Source organism: Diorhabda carinulata, chromosome 4 (assembly GCF_026250575.1).
Source record: "Diorhabda carinulata isolate Delta chromosome 4, icDioCari1.1, whole genome shotgun sequence".
In the NCBI taxonomy this organism is placed as follows: Eukaryota; Metazoa; Arthropoda; class Insecta; order Coleoptera; family Chrysomelidae; genus Diorhabda; species Diorhabda carinulata.
The window spans coordinates 18,884,999-18,905,825 of record NC_079463.1 but is presented as its reverse complement, the minus strand read 5'-3'; the positions used below and the strand labels follow the sequence as shown (position 1 = coordinate 18,905,825).

Genomic DNA, 20,827 nt, shown 5'->3' with positions numbered 1-20,827 from the left:
TTCCATTGGTATGGCAAGCATTTGAATCTTTTTTGAAACTTTCCATGGCAGAGGATGTTCCATCAAATTTGCATACATCAACAATCATCGTAGAAATTCCATATTGTTCACATTTCTTCAAGTCAAGATTTTTGGTATTATAGTGGAGCTAGTGAAAACAGTGTTACAATGACATGTTGTAATGGAGAAGAAGAACTAAATTATGAACGTGATTATTTATTGCACACAGTTTTCAATGCAACACGATTTGAAGTTGGATGTTGCCTGAGCCCTGCCAGACCTTTTGCACCTGCAGTCATTTTATCAACAGTTATCGAATCTATGGGGCCTGCCAAAATTTCCTTCAATGCTGTAGAATGAGATGATGTCATAGATGCACTGCGTAAAAGTAACGAGTATTTCAATTCTCAAGCTGATGAGAAAAGTTCTTTCGATTCCAACCACTTTATGTTGCATCAAGATCTTTGTCAAATAACTAAAGTGACTTATGATAATGAAAAATTTGTAAAAATTTGCAAAGATGATATTTCATTTATCCTCGATGAAGAAGTTATGCAATTTCTACGCCTATGTCGTAGAATTTGCTTCAACGTCACCTATCAATTTTAAAAAAGTGAACTTTTGTGATTTTTATTATAATATTGTTAATTTACGAAAACCATGTACATCAAATCAAATATGTAATTGTGTAAAAGTGTAATTTTTCAAATTGTATAGATTTAATGTATGCCGTTAGCGATATTTGTTCTGACAATAAATTATTATGTAAAGATTTTGAAGAGTATCTACACTATTACAAACTTCATGTAATAAATGATTCAACATCATGAATTTATGAAAATTCTCCTTGTTTTATTCAATATACCTATCATAATTGACGGAAAAGGGGTGTGTGTGTGTGTGTGTGTGTGTGTGTGCGATGTGATAAAACTGAATGTAATTCCATCGATTGAAAGAATCTATATTTGAATGAATCTAAGACCAAAACAATAGTAAAGCTTACGTCGAAAGTGAAGGATGCTTCTGCTACTATTTCTACCTTCAGTTTTCACGGAGATAATTGAATTATGCTGTGAACTATATTGAAAGATTTGGATATGTTAAGTCAGAACGTGATGTTAAAGATATAACATCGATTTTAAGGAGATTTTCAAGAAAAATTCAATTCACCTGTAGATGGTACTCTAAATCCAGATACTATTTAACTATTAGAGAGATCTCGATATAGTGTAGGTGAAAATGATTATGGAGAACATTCGTATCGTGTTAAGACAAAATGGGAAAAACTAACCTAACTTGGTATTTTCCTCAAGCAACACCGCCATACGTTGCTGCTGCCCAAAAGGCATTTGATCTTTAGCAACAAAATTCCAAATTTACATTCAAACGGGTTACGATTCCCAAGCCTTTGCCTGACATAACCATTACTGTTTTTTCTAAAAAACATCAATTTCGAGCTAATTGTCAAGTTAATCGATATTGTACATTCAATAATCCCAGTAAGGTGCTAGCTCATGTTTATTTTCCCTCCGGTAATAATTGTATTGAAATTCATCTTGATATTCAGGAAAGATGGAATCCCAACAGCGATGGAATTGCTGAGAGTAGCTTCTTGACGGTATTAGCACATGAAATCGGACACACCTTAGGAATTGGACACAGTGACGTTCCAACTGCAATAATGTACCCATGGTATCAAAAAAACATAACAATGCTCGATGAAGATGATAAAATGGCGCTCGAATACGAAATCCATACAACAACAACAACAAAGCGACGACAACGAGGGCGACGACGACGTCAACTATGCAACTAACACCAACACCTAGTTCAACATCTCATCAAGCGACAATGACTAATATATGTGATATCAAAACTCCAGATTTCATGTTTCTTGCATCAACTCCATCATTCCCAAATTTCCGTCTTTATATTGGGTACAACAGATTACTATTAGAATTTGAATTATTTGACATTCATATTCCTTTACATGCTGAATACGTCAAAGATTATTTTCCGCGGCAGATACAATTCGAACCAATATCACACATTTTTCAAAATTCTGCAGGGAACTTATTTCCATTTAATGAAAATAACGGTTATTATTATACAGCATATTTCGCAGATTTAAGTATATTGGAAAGAAACAAAGTACCTGTGCCAATTAACTCTAAAGTCGATGTTATTTTTCAAACAAATAGTGGTCAAATTTTTGTGTTCTATGATCAAGCATATTACATTGAATTTAATGATGGATTTCAATAAGTTTTGCATAGAGGTCGAGTTAGCGATCGTTTTTTGGGACTTCCGAAAAATCCTACTGCTGCATTTAGATATATCGATGGATACATATACTTTTCACTAAACACACCTATTAAAAATTCAGCGAATATTCTAGTAGTGTTGTATCATCCGGACCATTTAATTGGAATATCTATAGTATACCGTGTACTATCACTAGCCTCAAGGAGCAGTTAAAAGTACTTCTTACTCGTGTACTTTCTATTTATGAATAATAATGATAAATATATATACGACTTTTAACAAGATTGAACAAGAATTTGAATATTGATTATTTATGGAATAATGCCCCCACGGTAGTATATCATCACAATTAACCAACAAGTACCTTTTATCATCTAAAGCGCTTAAGGCTATTTTGTTTTGTTCAATACTATATATTTTATGTTGAAAAGATCGAATATTACATTGCCTTTTGTAACGTGATTCTAAACTTCTTAAACATTGAAGGTAATGATCAAAAGTGATTTTATTTTTAACTTCCTCAGATCTCTTTTCTACACCAACATCTCTTACTTTATACGAATACATTTTTGACCTTAAACCAACATAATGAGTGATAAGTATTTTGTTTCATCTTTCATTTTTCCCAATACTTTTTTATTAACTAATGGGATATTATACGGATTGTCAGATGGATAATCGCTTGTATCAAATATCTCTAGATCAGCTTTAATAATCTTCTCATATGTATCTTCACAATTGAATATCTGTATCAGTATATCAAAATTTTTTATATGTCTAGAATTACCATACCTATGTATATTGGCTTATTAAAAATTATTTCTGCCTTTTTTAATTCGGTGGCTAATAAATTTTCAGAAAAAATTGAACAAGAGTGAAACCTAGGATCGGCAATATAACTTTTTGCACCATATCGACCTCCCCAAGACTTTACAAGTTTTACAACGCGGGGTTTTCGTACAGATTCAATCTTTTTATCAAACACCGCATTGTTCATAAGTTTAATACAAATTTTTTTAAAAATTGCTTCTTGCGACAGTCCTAAATGAATTATTTAAATCAATGTATGCTTTTAACCATGTTGATTGATTCAATTTGAGAACTTTGTGAATCTTGATTAATTTTAAACCGTGTCGAAGTGCTTTTTTCAAATTCCTATAATGTATTACTTTTTATCATAAAGCGTAGTCAATAATTTCTTATGTTTGGAACCTGGAGGTATAAGATTTTCCGCGCAAAATGGGAAATCTTTATGCTTATCATGCAATTCAATTGGATACATCAGATCAACTTGTAAGATATATCCTTCGGGGGCATCATCGGAGATTTGGGTAATATCTATGTTAGTGTCAACTCATTCAAATCCTCCGTATGGATACCATATAAATTATTTATATCAAAATAAAGTGAAAATTTGTTTGGTTTTGATGGATCGTACTCAGCCATATATTTGTTATTTGCTTCGAAGTACCTATTGCAACAGACTGATATACCACCTCGTATTCCTTCTTCTATGAACAACACTTTGTCAACATCCTTAAGCAATTCAAGCTCACACTTTGTGTAACGCAGCATTGCGTCAAAAGTATATCCGGGTATTGTATAGTACCGTGCCGTCCCTAAATTGTTCAAAAACAATGCGAGCAATAAAATATCAGTTTTTATGTATATATCTGAAAAATTTCCAAGTGTTTTTATATCAAATTTTTGCCATATTTTTAGCGCATGGCGATATCGATCCTCACTATTATGTTCGTCATATAATTTATTGTAGAATTTTTCTATCGCGGGTAGCTCTGTTTCGGGTAATTTATCCATAGAATCAATATAATCATAGTGGAAAACACCTTTTCGTGTCAAAAGTTCAAATTTCTCAGATTCCAAGTCAATGAATTCATTTTTTTAAATCTCGAAATTTTTGTTATCTAAAGAGTTTACCAACTCATCCAGAGATGATCTCAAAAATCTAAATGAATCAATAAACCTAAATTTTATACTTGTTATATTATCTGTTAGTGTAAACGATATATATTTTTCTTTTTCTTTGTTTATTGTTAGTACGTATATATGACCTTGCGCCGGTAAATCTCTTATCATTAAATGTGAATCGTATCCGCTAAGAAATACTACAGGTACAATGTATTTTTTCCGATAATTTAAATTACAGCTTTGATGAGCCCAACCCCGTTTCAGTCGCATAAAATGATCATGATCCATTACAATTATATCTGACTTTGAAAACTTCTCTTCACAAATGTGACAGTGACTTGATTTATTGATGTTAGATTCCTCGTTTATTGTGACTATTGTTTTTAGTTTATTATTAACAAATTCAGCTATATTTCTTATTTCATTAGCGAACCAATCTTCTCTACGGTAACTTTCATAAAATGAAAGAGAATCATCGTAATAACATTTTAAATAATATCCCACACTAAATGCTTCATGTAGCTGATATTTTACGGTTTGAGACTTTGAATTATCGCTATATTTTTTTAACAATGATTCAAAACCGCCATATATAATAAATAGGATCTTTTGTTTATAAACAAAATTTTTAAATTTAATTGAATTGTATGATTTGGAAAAGAAATTTTGCAATCATTTAATGTGGAACAAAGCACTTTGTAATTTTTAAGGTTTTCTGTGTTATTAAAATAATTTAAACATCTGTCAGAAATAAATTTTTTACCATTGTGTTTGTTTAATTGACCCGATATCAAACAGGATAAGTCTTTAATCCAACAGTAATGAAATTGAATATTACAATTTTCATCTGAGTCTGTTTCATTGGGCGGTGTTACAAAGTCATTTAGTACTGGGATATAAGAGTTTTGAAGTAGTAATAAATTTACATGATTTTGAAACTTTACTCTAACAATTCTCACAGATATTACATTATAATAGTCATTTTTTACAGTTTTGTGATATTCTAAACCATATACATTAACGGAAATATTATTTAATTCTTCGAATTTATGAATTTTATTCAAAGGCATCGGTATCGGCAATTTATCCATATTAAATACTTCATTATAATGTGGATATGAGGAAGGTCTGTCAGATTAATTAATTAATTATCACACCCGTCAAAATTTGACTCTTAACCCTCGGTCGGTCGCAATGTGATCTGTCAGATCAGGCTGAAGGGTTTTTTGTGCTTCGCTGCCACAAGGCAGTGCTACGCTCCCTCCATCCCAGTAGCTTCCTGACTCGAGGCGGCCATTCACACCCCCTACCTTAGTCGTGCCCTGTACCTCTCAGTGAACGGTACTGCCACTGCGATCTCAATGAGCTTAATGCGACTGATGGCGTCACACTTTTGAAGGTGAGAATGTTTTCATATTTTTGCATGCGTTCATCTCAAATGGTTATTTGGGAGAAGAAACTGATATGCTCTTTAATGGGTAATTCATTTATTTTAATGGTATCTTTTACCAATGTGCTACTCGATTGATTTCATAAATCTAAAAACGCCATTTAATATTGATTAATTGCAAAAATATTATGAAACTAAAATAGGACTATGGTAAAAAAAACTTACCTTTAATATATTAGAGGAGAAGGTGGTATTATGGAACCCTGTTGGTAATATGGAACCCTATAATAAAATTGGAACTTAAAGCGGCATCTAGTGTCCAGAAACAAAAGCGTGATACTTATTCACAGGCGAAGCCACACAGGAATCTACAGATCCAACGGCTTGCTTATAGTTGAATAATTTGAGGTTACGCGAACAAACGAAAATGCAACTTTTCAAGTGGCCGAATGATTGCATAGTTTTTGTTAGTTATAAGTGAGTTTTTCGGGTCTCCCTTTGTCCGTTACCAATATTGTATGTTGGTAGTGATATGTGGCAGTTAAATTTATAATACTTTCACAGGTCTTAGAAGTAAGAATTTTTTTCACTTACTTATGTGCTGTTGCTAATATGGAACCCCATACATGGCGGAAACACGGAACCGGGTTCCATATTACCTACCATAGTCCGATTTCGTGAAGCTAGCATGTTAATATATTTTTCAGTTTTAATCAACATGCCTAGAAAACAACTAGCGAAGAAAAGTAAATGTACGAGATAGACTTGGGACAAGGACAATATGGCAGAGGCTGTGCGAATGGTGCGGGCAGGAAAAATGGGACTAAAAAGAGCCGTGAAACAGTTTAAAGTGCTAAAAACAACTCTTCAGAGGTACGTGCATGAAACCGATTTTCCGGCGGAACAAGTTATGAAGAAATTAGAACGGAAACCAGTGTTTCCAGCTCACCTTGAAGAACACCTGGTTCAGTATTTGATTTTAATGGAAAGCAAATACTACGGCTTAACACGACGTGACGTAAAAAGTCTAGCTTATCAGTTGGCTGTACGGAATGAAATTAAGCATCCATTTGGCAGAAAATGAAAAGCGGGACTAGCTTGGTTGGATCACTTTCTGAAGCGCCATGAGCGGACGTTGGCTATTCGTAAACCCACCGGAACGTCATATGCGAGGGCTTTAATCGTGAATCTGTAAACAATTTTTTTGAAATGCTGGAAGCAGAATATGATAAGAAGAAATATGCTGCTGATCGTGTTTACAATGTAGACGAAACGGGACTGTCGATAGTTCAAAGCAAAATTCCGCAAATCGTAGGGCTCAAAGGCAAACGGCAGATTGGAGCACTCACAGCTGCAGAAAGGGTTGCCTGATGACAGTTATTTGCGCTATGAGTACTGGAGGTGAATTTGTTTCCCCTATGCTAATTTTTCAAAAATATGACAGACACTTTAATGAGAGGTGCACCAGTCGGATCTATAGGAAAGTGTCATGCTTCAGGATGGTTGCAAGGCAATTTATTTACAGACTGGTTAAAACATTTTATCAAACATACTCCTGTTTTGTTGTTGTTAGACGGCCACTATTCTCACACAAGAAACTTGAAAATTATTGAGCTGGCTCGAGAAAGCCACGTCACTATTGTGTGCCTGCCTCCTCAATCTACACACAAGTTACAACCATTGGACAAGACTTTCATGGAAGCCTTGAAAACTCATTACAGTGAGGAGATTCGAATGTGGCTGCGCCAGAACGAACGTCGTTTAGTACCCTACAATATAGCAGAGCTTTTTGGAAATGCCTATGTTAAATGCCAGACTGCAAGTATAGCAATAAATGGTTTCTCCAAGGCAGGGATCTATCCTTGTAACAGGAATATTTTCTCTGAAGCAGACTTCATCGCTGCTGAACATGAAGCATTGCCCAACGGTCGCAACAGCACAATTGCCGGAACACCTACATACGACGTATATCCTTCTATACCTGAAAAGGAATTAAGAAAAGAATTCCGCACTGGCAGATATCAGATCAGCGATGTCGACTTAGCAGAAGCCGGACCTAGTCAAGACCAGACACCGGGCATGCCTCGACACCAGACAGAAAGAACTCCAAACAAAAATGTTGATAACTCCCTTCGACATTTCTCCGCCTCCGCAGACGAAAAGAAAAATGTCAAAAAGAGGCAGGAAAGCTACGTCATCAGCAGTGATAACCAGCTCGCCATATAAATCAGATTTGCAAGATTCAGTGGCAAAGGTTGGTAAAGCAAAGACAATTTCCAGCCTCTAATCTAGTTTAGTGCTTGGTAATGGAGGTCATAAAAAGCCACAAGGTCGGAAACACGTTATAAAGGGCTCGAGACCTAGCAGCAAGAAACCCAAGACAAATGACAGTGAATCTTCAGTTTCAGTCGAGGACAGCCTTTCCATCGATTCCTCCGCCGATGTCCACAGGTCTGTTCAAGTGTTACCTGATTCAAGAGACGCAGCCTGCATTTTTTGCGAGGCAAAGTATTCGGAGGACGGAAGTGGTGAACCATGGATTCGTTGTCAAATGTGCAAAATGTGGGCGCACGCTGAGTGCTCAGACGGGGGCGAGAAAGACTTTTATATTTGCGATTTCTGTCGTTAATTTCACTTAAGACATGTTTTTTTTTATTTTCGGGTGTATATGAATTTAAGAAAAATCTACACTTAAATTAAAGAGAGAGTTTTTTAATTGGGGTTCCATGTTGCCAACACATTTTCACCAGTAGCTAGTTCCGAGTTTTTTGCAGAACGTGTGCGGTATCAAAAAGTTACGTGTGGTATTGACATTTTCATTTTATATATTTATACTGGACATAATTGAAATGTTTCCCGTCAAATTTCAGACAATAGACAATAGACAGCGTACATAATTATGATTCTGGAACGTAATTTCAAATAGGGGTTCCATATTACCACCTCCTCTACGTAAAATCACTTGATATTTAACCAACGATAGAACAACGAATGACACTAAGTACACACGGGGATTACTATATATATATATATATATATATATATATATATATATATATATATATATATATATATATATATATATATATATCCCTAAGAAATTTATCTATTCATTTCAATAACAATTTCTTTGAGGTTATTGTTATCAGTATCAGTTATCATAACGGTAAAGAAAACTTATCAATAATTTGTTATTGAAAAACTTTGTTATTTCTATTGGTGCATTGTTTATGTTTGTTTCAAAAATTAATTTCAATATCTTGTTAACAAAGGTACTCACCTCAAGTAATTTTTGTGGTAAAATGTTATTTTCATTCGACATAGAAAATTATCAATAATTTGTTATTATATGATTATTTCAAATGGTTTTACTATTAAAAAAAAATTCTCATCGAAAACAAAATACCAATCCGATGTTAGGGTTAGATAAGAAATTTTATGATCTTGCATTAAATACAACAGAAATATATATTCATTAATCTCTATGTCATGAGACTTGAAATTTTTAACAATTTCGTTTATCATTGTTTAACAATTTTATTTCAATATATATATATATATATATATATATATATATATATATATATATATATATATATATATATATATATATATATATAGAAATGTGAAAGGTCCGCAAACTAAACGAAAACACTGTTGAAGATAAGTATAATCTTCCCAATATAGAAGACATTTTAGATAATCTAGGAAAAGCTACATATTTTACTACCCTTGATCCATCCCAAGGCTTCCATCAAATTGAAGTTCACCCAAATTCAATCGAAAAAATAGCTTTTTCCGTACCACATGGTCACTACGAGTTTTTACGAATGCCATTTGGTCTTAAAAACGGACCTTCCACTCTCGAAAAATTGATGGATAACATTCTCCGACCTTTTCTCCACAAATGTTGTTTCGTCTATATGGACGACGTCATCATTTTCTCTAAGTCCCTTCAAGAACACTTGATTCACATTGCTGCAATCTTTGAAACATTCCGAAAAGCAAATTTGAAAATTCAATTGGACAAATCTGAATTTCTGACGAAAGAAGTCGCTTTCCTTGGTCACATTGTGACTCCTGAAGGCATTAAGCCCAATCCTAGTAAAATAGAGGCCATTAAAAACTTCCCTATTCCAAAGACTGTGAAAGAAGTGAGATCATTCTTAGGACTCATTGGATATTACAGAAGATTCATCCCAAATTTCGCAAGAATAACATCACCCTTTTCTCGATGCACTCGTAAAGGAACTATCATAGACCCAACGAATGTCAATTACAAAGAATGTTTTGAGAAGTGCAAACAACTCTTATGCAATGCCCCAGTTCTGCAGTACCCAGATTTTTCAAAACCTTTTGTTTTGACAACCGACGCTTCCAATATTGCCATTGGCTCTGTATTATCACAAAACAACCATCCCATTTCGTATTACTCCCGAACTTTGAACTCCGCCGAGCAAAATTATTCAACTATCGAAAGAGAACTTCAGGCAATCTTAGATTCCTGTAAACATTTCCGCCCGTATTTGTATGGTCAAAAATTCACTGTAGAAAGCGACCACAATCTTCTAGTATGGATTTGCAAAATTAAAGACCCCACATCTCGGTTAGCCCGATGGAGACTGAAATTGGAAGATTACAATTTCGATGTAAAGTACCGTAAAGGCGAAGAAAACCAGGTAGCAGACTGTCTTTCCAGAGTTCAGGTCAACGCACTTTCAAATTCTTCTATTTGTGCCGAACCCCCTGATCCTCACGATTTCGATCTAGACGAATTTCTTGAAGAATTCGAAAAAATCAATCTCTCAGCGAAAATACCAAACACACCGCAACCGAAAACCCAATTTCCGGAATTGTCCCTAAATCTAGAGAATATGACATTATTTATAAGAAACCTTTCAAAAAACATAGATATACCGTAAACCTCCCTGACAATTGGATAATAGAAATACCTGATGCTCTCAAAAAAATACTTAGACCAAATGAAAAATTCGCGATACATGTACCCCATGAATTTCGACCCTTTATCTGTGATTACTTTAAGAAAACTTTTGACTCGACCGTTAAGGCTATTTTTTGTAATAAGTTACTACAAGACATATAAGAAGAACAAAGACAAATAGACTGTGTAAAACAATATCATATCGAAAATCACAACGGCATAGTCGAAACATTTGAAAAATCAATTTTATTGGCCAGCCATGCGAACTACTATTTCTAATTCTAATTCTAACGATTGTAGATTCATTTAGCAAATATGCTCAATGTTATAAAATCTCTGATAAAACTTCCGTATCAATCCTTAGCAAGCTAAGACATTATTTTTCTCACCACAATTACCCGAAAAAAATTGTTTGCGATAATGGCACTGAATTTAATTCTGATGTAATTAAGGAATTCATGAAACTCCACAAAATTGAAATACATTTCACAACGGTCAATAACTCATCTTCTAATTCCCCTGTTGAACGATTCCATTCCACTCTTATAGAAAAACTTAGAACACTACGAGACCAAAATCCAGATGATCCCTTAGATGATACTTTCACACATACAATTTTAATTTATAATCAATCAATCCACAATTACACTAACTTCTCACCTTTTTCAATTCTTTATGGCCCCTATGCCGAAGAAATACATTTCGATTTTGATCTTCCGCTATACGAAACATACAACCAAATACATAAAGACGAACTCCAACCATTCATAATAGACTTATATAATAAACAAAAAGAAAAACGACAGAAAATTCTAGACAAACAAATGAAAATACTGAACTAATTCCTGTAATCGATCCAACGCTGTCTACGTAACTAAGAAAAAACATCGACCTAAACTAAGCTCTCCATATTCTAAATTACATCCAAAAAAACAACTCAAAACTAAAATAGTTGGTAAAACCGACAAACAAAACACCACAAGTACTCACTTAAAATTGGCAAAACGACTTCGTAACATAAAAAAAAGAATATCTCAGATAGACCTTCTTTACAGGACGACCCTATCCCTGGGACATCTGCTCAAGATACAAGAAATCCCCAATAACGGCTATTATGCAGAATACATAGGCAAATCAAACGAGATAAATCATTATCATAGACATATTTTACAAATTAATTTAGAAAAATTAACTGATACCTTAGAAACGAATCCTAATGACCTTTTCGATTCACCTTTAGAAAATGGACCTTTAGCCCCTTTGAAATTTCAATATAATCACCTTTTAAACGAAGCAAAAGATAATCTTCATAAAATTACCCGTTAACATAAAAGAGGTTTGTTCAACTTCCTCGGAACAACTATTAAATATATATCTGGAAAACCTGATGATTATGACTTGGAATTATTGAAATCACGAATTACTGCTGTAGAGGTTAAAGAAAATGAAATCATTAACAATCTTAATAAAGAGATATCTTTTGGACACTATATTGATACGAGATTTAATAATCTTCTAAATTTGATAAATAATAATAGTGAAATAATTGCAGCTGCAGTAAACAAGTTATCATCCGATCTCAATGGATACTTTGCACTTCATAATGAAATTCTAAACCTTCAAACTATAAACGAATTCCTTTTGAAACTGATTCGAACTATAACTTCCCAACAAGACCTTTCGAATATTGAGCTCTTTACTTTAGATAAACTGAAACTGAAACTTCAAAACGAGAATTATTAGAAACATATTCTCGGAATGCCCTTTTAATCAGTGACGAACATCCCTATCAATTAATTGAAGCTTCTAAATCATTAGTTAGCGTTACCACCAAGACCATGCTTATAATACTGAAAATACCCATCCTTTATCCTCATTCTGACCCTACATCTAGAATCTACCCAATTCCCAATAATGATCACATTATGATCCTGCCTCCCGCACATTACTACGCAAATAATAAATGGTACGAAACCTATAAGATCGCAATGCAAAATCCCGAATATAGAGAATTGCACCAAGTCAATCACAACAGAGAACTTTTCACAAGAAACCAGCAAAGTAATTCAATTAGGAATAGTTCATCCAACCATAATTCAAAACCAAGAAATTAGGAGAAGTAGCATCCTAATGACAAACGAGCCAATTACTATAGAAGGAATACGATACAATAAGAAAACTGTGCAAGAAATTACAGTGCCGCAAGTAGTCCCAATCAAGCTGCATCCGAAGCACGAAATTATGCTAGAAAAACTCCAAATTCCAGAGACGCACGGACAAGTTCAACCCATTGAACCAATTCCACTCCTGCCGCAATTTTCCGCAGGACTCAGTATTGTTTCCTTAATTACAATTTTGATTATTTTAGCCATTTTAATAACAGTCTCTGTAAAGAAATGAAAAAGAATTTCCAGATTCTTATATGGTCCCAAACTACAACCCACTCAAATCCAGATTCTCCAAGATTTGTTCTCAGAGACTTCGAGGACGAAGTCAACACCAAAGGAGGGAGGAGAAATGTGAAAGGTCCCCGACACTGCCACACGACCAGCGGATTCCAAAGTGCAATAAACAATATTCACAAAGTCAGCGGATTCCAAAATACGTATCAAATAAATATAAGTTCATTGCATTAAATTCGAATTCATTCATTGTTTTGTTACTGTTCATTGTTAGAATATTGATTTGTTACTGTTCATTGTTAAAATATTGATTTGTCTGTAAAGTTATTTTCTGTAGAAATTATAAGTCGTTTATTGTAAATACTTTTACTTTTTAAAAAAGTTAAAAGTGTCTCAAAGAACATTTCTATATATATATATATATATATATATATATATATATATATATATACATATATATATATATATACATATATATATATATACATATATATATATATACATATATATATATATATATATATATATATATATATATATATATATATATATATATATATATTTGACAGCGGTGTAGATAACGAATTATTCTTCAATGATTATAACCATAAATAACCTTCAATAAAATATAATTCAAATAACAACTAATTTTTTACAAATATCAATGAAACAAATTTCGGCCATGGATCTAATATTTTTCATCAGATCATCCCCCGCACATCGATGCCACCAACCCTCTGACTCACACAGACACACGCCCCCACACGCTTCTATATCCACTTTACACATCCTGTTACATGACCGCCACGGTTGAGCGGACAACGCTTCGGCCTCACAATCCGAACGTCACGAGTTCTATCCCAATCCGTTCATATCTCTCTCTTGTTTATCAATTAAACATTCATTTAACTATTAAACAATTAATTAGTAAAAAAGTGTCAATTCCAATAAAATTTAGACAACTAACTGATATAAAAGTCTTATTTGACATTGGACCTATTGAAAAATTATTAGTATTATTATTAGTAAACGAAACATTTAAAACAATTTCTATAACTTTGAATAAACCTTAACGTTTATCCTTTTGAAACTAGTCAATATGAAATTCATAATTTTAATTACTTGAAAGAAATCGAAAATAAAAGTAACGCAGAAAATAAAAAAGAAAAATGTAATCAGCAAAAATATAATCAACACAAAATAGATATAAGTAAATTAATTCGAACCAATCATATAAATGATGAAGAAAAAAATAATATAATTAAATTATGTAAAGAATTTTCTGATATCTTTTTGAAACCAAGAGATCCGCTAACTTTTACATCTAAAATAAAACATTCGATAGACAACTGACGAGATTCCGGCACACGTGAAATCTTATAGATACCCATATATACATAAAGAAGTACAAAAACAAATTAATTAAATGTTAGAAAAAGGAATAATAAGAGCTTCATACTCCCCTTGGAGTTCACCTATCACGACATGTCGATGCTGTGGAGAATAAAATCAAAAGACTATATGGATACAAGAGAATGAAAGCGATCAAAAAAATGACGGATTTATGCAAGTGTACGTTCGATATTCAACAATTGATTTGACTCATTTCTCCAAGAACCTTGTATGACAGTAACACAATCTTCCATGTCTTCATCTCCATTCCTAATGTAGTTTTTTTGTTTCATTAGTAAATTGTGCAAATGACAATACGCTATTACTACAATTTTAGCTTTTGTAGGAGATAATTTGATAGGTTTTTGGAGAATCTTGAAACGACTCGCAAGAATGCCGAATACATTTTCAATTATTCGCCGAGCACGGTATAAACGATAATTGAAAATCCTTCTGTTATCATTTAAAACCTGCTTATTGTAGAGTTTCATAAAATTTGGATGAAGTTGGAAAGCTTCATTGCCTACAAATACAAATGGCATTTTTTATTAAAGTGGCAATTCTTGTGGCTCTGGAATACGCAACTGGTTGCTCTCAAACATGTTCTAAAATTTTGTATTTTTAATTACTCCTCCATCTGACACTCTACCATTTGTACCGACATCAATCATGATTAATTCATAATTTGCATTAGCTATGGCCATAAGCACTTTGCTGTGTGTTCCCTTATAATTATAATAATAGGAACCGGATTTCTCAGGTTTTTGTAAAGTGATGTGCTTTCCATCTACAGCTCCAATGCAATTATCAAAGTTCCATGAATTTCCAAATTGTCGTGCCAATATTTTCCAACTTTCTTGTGTTTTGGGTATCTGAAACATGAAAATACTTATTATTATTATGTAATATGTTTATATTTATTGTTTTGGTTTCTAGGAATCATCATCAAAACTACCAACACAATCATCTTTGACACCTTCAGCATCTATATTCCTGTACGAATGAAGAAGAATAAAAAGGAGGACTTGCAACATGACTTAATGACATTAGCCAGGGATCATTTCAGAAACCCTGAAAATAAATATCAAGTGATGGCAAGAAACTGGACCTTTAAACTAGAGCACATGTCTGTAGAACAAAGAAAAATTCATAAACGAAATACTCTTTGAAGGAGAAGAAGGAAACCTCCATAGACATTCAGTAGTTATTAATCAGTCTCAGCCAGCTCTCACTTGGAACACTCCATCACCTATTCCGTACACCCCATCTCCTATTTCACAAACTACATCTGAACAAGCATATCTGTCCAATACGTAGCAACCTGCGATGATTCATATTTCAGACTCTCAAACAAATGAAAATAATCTAATCGAACTTGAAGCTGATATAGCAGCCAAATTTGTAAACAATTTTTGTTCCCTTTGAATTATATATTTTGTAATTTTGAAATAAAAATCTTACCTGAATATTGCTTAATTTTTCATTTATTGCTTCACAAGTTTCAATGATAATGCCGCTCAGTGTACGTGGTGCAATGCGGGATTGAAATTTTAGGTCTTCAAAATCGGCGCCACTAGCCAGGTATCTCAAGGTTATAGATAATCTTTGAGAAGCTGGTATAGATTTACGTATAACGGTATCCTGCTTTGCTATGCGAGGTCTTAGCAATGTTAATAAATCTTCAAATGTTTTATGGTCCATGCGCAGGAAGTTTGCATAGTCATTTGGTTCTGATCGCACTATTTCCCAAAACAAATTTTCGTGCGTATATTTATCCCGTAATTTCAACCACTCTCTGGACCTTTTACGACCTTTTTTCTTTTTCTTCATACTAGTGTCAATGCCAAAAATGCCTTATCTGTATTAATACTCATTGTTATATCACTTCGCGGCAAGAAAAAAACTGAAATATGGGCAAGATTAACAAAATTATTTGATCTATTGGTTTGATCGTATGCGCTTTTTTTTGATGAAAACATGAAGTTTGACAAATACATTTGACCGTCTACAGGACCCTTTATGCTTCAAGAACATTAAATGGTGCAGAGACAAATTATTCAACAATAGAAAAAGAATTATTAGCAATTGTATGGGCATGTAAATACTATAGACCTTATTTATTTGGAAGAAAATTTACTATATATACAGACCATAAACCTTTACAATGAATGTCACTTAAAGAACTAAACTCAACATTAGTTCGATGGAGACTAAAATTAGAAGAATATGATTAGGAAATTAAATATTTAAAAGGAAAATCTAATCTAGTAGCAGACCCATTATCAAGAATAAAAGCAGATTGTCATGTAAGCGCTTTGGAAACGGAATCGTTAAACGATAACATTGATGATTTAGATTCAATAATTCAATGAGAAATACAAAATTTACCAAATGATTTTGAACCAATAGATGACGACTTATTACCTAATTTATCATATTTGGACGATATTGAGGAAGTTATACAAAATGGATAAATAAAGAATGTCAAAAATACAAATGATAAAATAAATATTTTATCAGATATTCAAATACGACAACCATTAAACAGAGACTCAGACTTAGAAACAATACACTCTTCTTTAGAAAACCCGATATTAGAAATACCAATTTCAAATAGATCATTGAACACATATAAAAATCAAATTCTAATAACAAGTGGCGAAGTAAATAATATAAGAACAAAAATATTATTGGCCTAAAATGTTACAGGATATAGAAAATTTTGTTAATTATTGTGAAACATGTCAAAAGAATAAATGTGATAGAATTCCCACAGCAATTAAATTTGATTTAACCCCAACAGCTTGAAAACCATTCGAACATATACACCTAGATACTTTTAAAATAGCTAATCAGTCATATTTAACTATAATAGACGCATTCTCTCGTTACGGTCAGGCATATTCAATGTCAAGTGTGAATGGAACATCAGTTGTTGACAATATATTAAATTATATTACTCATCACGGTTTACTTTATAAAATAACAGCTGATTGTGGTTCAGAATATCGACCTTCAAGAGTTTTGCAAATTGCACAAAGTTGAATTACATTATACGACATCTAAAAATAGCCATTCTAATTCACCTGTGGAACGATTCCATTCTAGTCTAATTGAAAATTTTAGATGCTTAAAAGAAACAATAAAAAATTTAACACCTGATCAATTAATTAAACACTCAATATTGGCATATAACAATTTTTATAATAATTCACTCCGTAACACAATTCACACCATTCGAAATTATTAAAGGTCACATAAATAACCCTGATCTTTTTGATTTAGACCAGTGATTCTCAGCCTGGGCGATATAGCCCCCTGGGGGGCGATCGAAAACTTACAGTGGGCGATTATTTGACTTTACGCTTTTGGGGGGTGACAGTCATTTTGCGTGGGCGAAATAATTTTGAATACCTGCTTTCAGTGATGGGCCGCTGCATTTTTCTATTGCGTTGTGAAAGAAGCGAATAAAACATTTTGTAAAAGAATATTGTTATCCTTTGGTATTTAATTGCTACAATGTATATTCAATGTTTTATATGTCTCCCTAACAGAAGGAATATATTCCATCATCTGCGCATGCGAATAAATAATGAATTATAATATAACATAACCCAACTTTAAATTCGGTTTTGTTTTGTTTTGATTTTTTGAATACTTTTCACTTTTCTCAAACTACTCTGAACAAAATATATGTGTATGGAATGCAGTCTCTTTTTTAAATTTGATGGAGACTTGAGAAGCAATCTGGAGCACAAACACAATTTTAAAAATAATATAGTATATTTACAGTTTCCAAGTCTTGATGGTGAGTATAAAAGACACATGTTTCCTGAATAAATTCAGAGTTAACGGAGGGATTTACTTATTTTTTTTAAGAATTCAACCAATGGCTTTCTGAAGAACAATGTCCAGAATATACGAAATTCTTGGAAAAAAGTTCGAAGCAATTATGAACATGTTTATTTTGAATGCAAACGCTTCTACAAGAAACAAAATTTAGTATCATTTCAAAATCGGAAACGAAACCTAAAGTCACAAGGATCTTGCAAGTTAAATAAATCATGTGTTAGCCAAATTGTCGTCAAAAGAAACCTTGAGTCAGACCATTGTGATATTACATATTATAAATCACATTATTAGAGTTCATACCACAATGAAAATTTAGTGGTCCAAAAGGACCACCTAAGTTATGAGGTATGATTTTGGCAACATTTCTTGATGATGTGGCGACAATTGTCGCTATGTCGCCATGCTGGCGTGAACCCTACACATTATTTACATGGATCAGATGAAATACAACATTTACAAATTCCAAAAAGTGATAAGCAGATGATTGCTTTCAAACTAATTTTAGGGTTTCTATCTAAAGGGTAAGTACCTAAAACTCCAATATCAAGTACTTCTGTGAAAACAAAATAATTATCTCTTGTATCAATTAAACCAAAAAAATAAAAATTTATCACTTCACGGGTCTCAACAAAGCAATTCAGGACACATGTTTATATGAAGTTTTAGTCATAGAATAGGCCAAGGAATTATCTCCTTCAATACTGACATGATCTTTGAGAACACCCTGTATTTTGCATACCTACGTACTTACTAAAACCTGCTAAACAATTTATAAAAATTATTGGGTGATGGTAGTTGTTGGTTGTTTTTACTCTATTTTTGGTTCTATTTTTTATATGAACTAGCTTTAAGACCTTGGGCTTGACATATACATAATAGTATCTTGGTGTTGTGGAAAAATCTTAATTCGAGTCTTAATTATAATATGCTCATTTTCAGGATTTTGATTTTTAATTTATTTTAGGATACTACAGAAAGTGCGAGCAAACATAGGTGAATACCTAAAGAGGAATGATCTCCTTACAAGTACTGACATAAGAAATATTCAGCGGGCATATAATATAGATCTGAAAGATGGATTATACCACAAAGATGATGCGACTAGTGTTAATATTTGGGTCAAACAATGTGCCGAAGCTAAGGATAATCCAGAAAAGAGTTTGGGAGTCAAGTTATCACAATAAATGAAACACATGAGCTTAATGCCTATGACTTTGAACTTACGACTTTGTTGACATTAGATGAGTTTAGACAGGGTTATCCAGTTGCTTTTATGTTCACAAATCGTAAAGATACTTCTATTTATCAGTTTTTTTCTCTAAAGTGAAAGACGTTGTTGGTCTGATTAAAAATACAGTTTTCATGTCTGATATCACTGATACATACTATATGGCTTGGTGCCAAATAATGGTGCCACCAAAACAGACTATTATGCTCCTGGCGTGTTGATAGAGCATGGCAGACAAACCTCGCAAAAATAAATAATTCTGAGAAAAAATCTTGGGTTTATAAAACACTGAAACACATACAGACTATATCAGACACTGAAGTATTTCAAAAAAAGTTATCGAATTCACTCAGACTCTCATTGTAGATCAAGAAACAAAAAAAATTGGTGATTATTTGGAAAAATATTATATACCAATATCTGAGCAGTGGGCTTATTACTACAGAAGTGGATGCGGTTTGAACACTAACATGGACTTGGCGAGCTTCCATAAAACCATTAAATATTACTTAGCTGGGAAAAAAATAAAAAGATTGTATAAATCAATTCATTGGTTAATGTCTTACTTATGGGAGAAATCTGTGGACAGAATAATAAAATTGAAAAAAAGAACTTCAAAAACAACACAATATCCAGACACAGAATTGCTCTTACATTGAAGTTCAATTTAATGCAAAAGGATTTATTCATTTGGTCTTTGAAAAATGACAGTAATGAATACATTGTTACTAAAAAATCGGAAAATAATAATGTGTGTTGTTCTATAAAATGCCCTTTTTGTAATATATGTATACACACATTTAAGTGTAGCTGCATTGATTTTTGCATAAGAACAACTATATGCAAGCTTATCCACTACGTAGCTATAAACAGTGAGCAGCAAAATAATACTAATATACCACTGGTCATATATAATGAAAATACTAAAGAAGTTCAGGATTTGAAATCACAGTTGTTTGTTAAGAAAGAAAGCATTAAGGAAAAAATAAAAAGTAATATTTTTGAAATGCTGCAAATGCTCGATTGTCAAAATTTTAGCGATGAACAACTAGATATCTGGTTACATGCTTGGCTTTATGCTCTGTAGACGATGAAAATAAAAATAAATTTCAGGTAAAGGAGGAAAATATGAAACGACCAGCTAATACAAATATCACAAAACAGAAGTCGTTACATTCAACTAAGAAGAAAGGTAACCAAAAGAAGACTGCTTATTCGAAAGCTTCTAGGGATGACTTTAAAATATTAGAAGAATTTGTTAACTCAGATCTAGCCAAGTCAAACACTGCACAAAATGATCATCAATTTTGTTAATTTCTACTTTGATGTAGGTATAGAAGCATTTTGTTTATACCTATACCTATATTTATATTGAAATTTTTCTTTCAAATAAACTGACTTTGTTTTGGAAGCGAGGGTTTCAAATT

The 20,827-nt window shown here is 32.8% G+C and overlaps 3 protein-coding genes and 1 long non-coding RNA gene across 5 annotated transcripts in view; 2 read left to right on the top strand and 2 right to left on the bottom strand.

Moving 5' to 3' along the window:
- Positions 1-15,786, top strand: part of LOC130892792 (uncharacterized) — a 117,779-nt gene extending 101,993 nt beyond the window's left edge. The window contains exon 4 of one of the 2 annotated variants that reach the window (XR_009059099.1): positions 15,257-15,786. The gene's annotated coding sequence lies outside the window, so the exon portion shown is untranslated. The remainder of the gene's footprint in view (positions 1-15,256) is intronic. The other variant, XR_009059100.1, reaches the window with a different exon arrangement.
- LOC130892794 (putative nuclease HARBI1) lies at positions 14,087-16,049 on the bottom strand. Its single transcript, XM_057798419.1, has 2 exons — positions 15,782-16,049; positions 14,087-15,192 (listed from the first exon to the last, which is right to left on the bottom strand). Exons 1-2 carry the CDS (start codon positions 16,019-16,021, stop codon positions 14,926-14,928), a joined length of 507 nt encoding a protein of 168 aa, XP_057654402.1. The 5' UTR covers positions 16,022-16,049; the 3' UTR covers positions 14,087-14,925.
- A 100-nt stretch (positions 16,050-16,149) lies between these two features.
- LOC130893088 (uncharacterized) lies at positions 16,150-17,660 on the bottom strand. The gene is made up of 2 exons (XR_009059141.1): positions 17,479-17,660; positions 16,150-16,223 (listed from the first exon to the last, which is right to left on the bottom strand). It is a non-coding gene; the product is annotated as an uncharacterized LOC130893088 (long non-coding RNA).
- Positions 17,661-17,970: 310 nt separating this feature from the next.
- LOC130892775 (uncharacterized) lies at positions 17,971-19,446 on the top strand. Its single transcript, XM_057798382.1, has 3 exons — positions 17,971-18,128; positions 18,200-18,693; positions 19,137-19,446. The coding sequence occupies exons 2-3, from the start codon at positions 18,542-18,544 to the stop codon at positions 19,354-19,356; spliced, it is 372 nt and encodes a 123-aa protein (XP_057654365.1). The 5' UTR covers positions 17,971-18,128; positions 18,200-18,541; the 3' UTR covers positions 19,357-19,446.
- Positions 19,447-20,827: the final 1,381 nt, after the last annotated feature.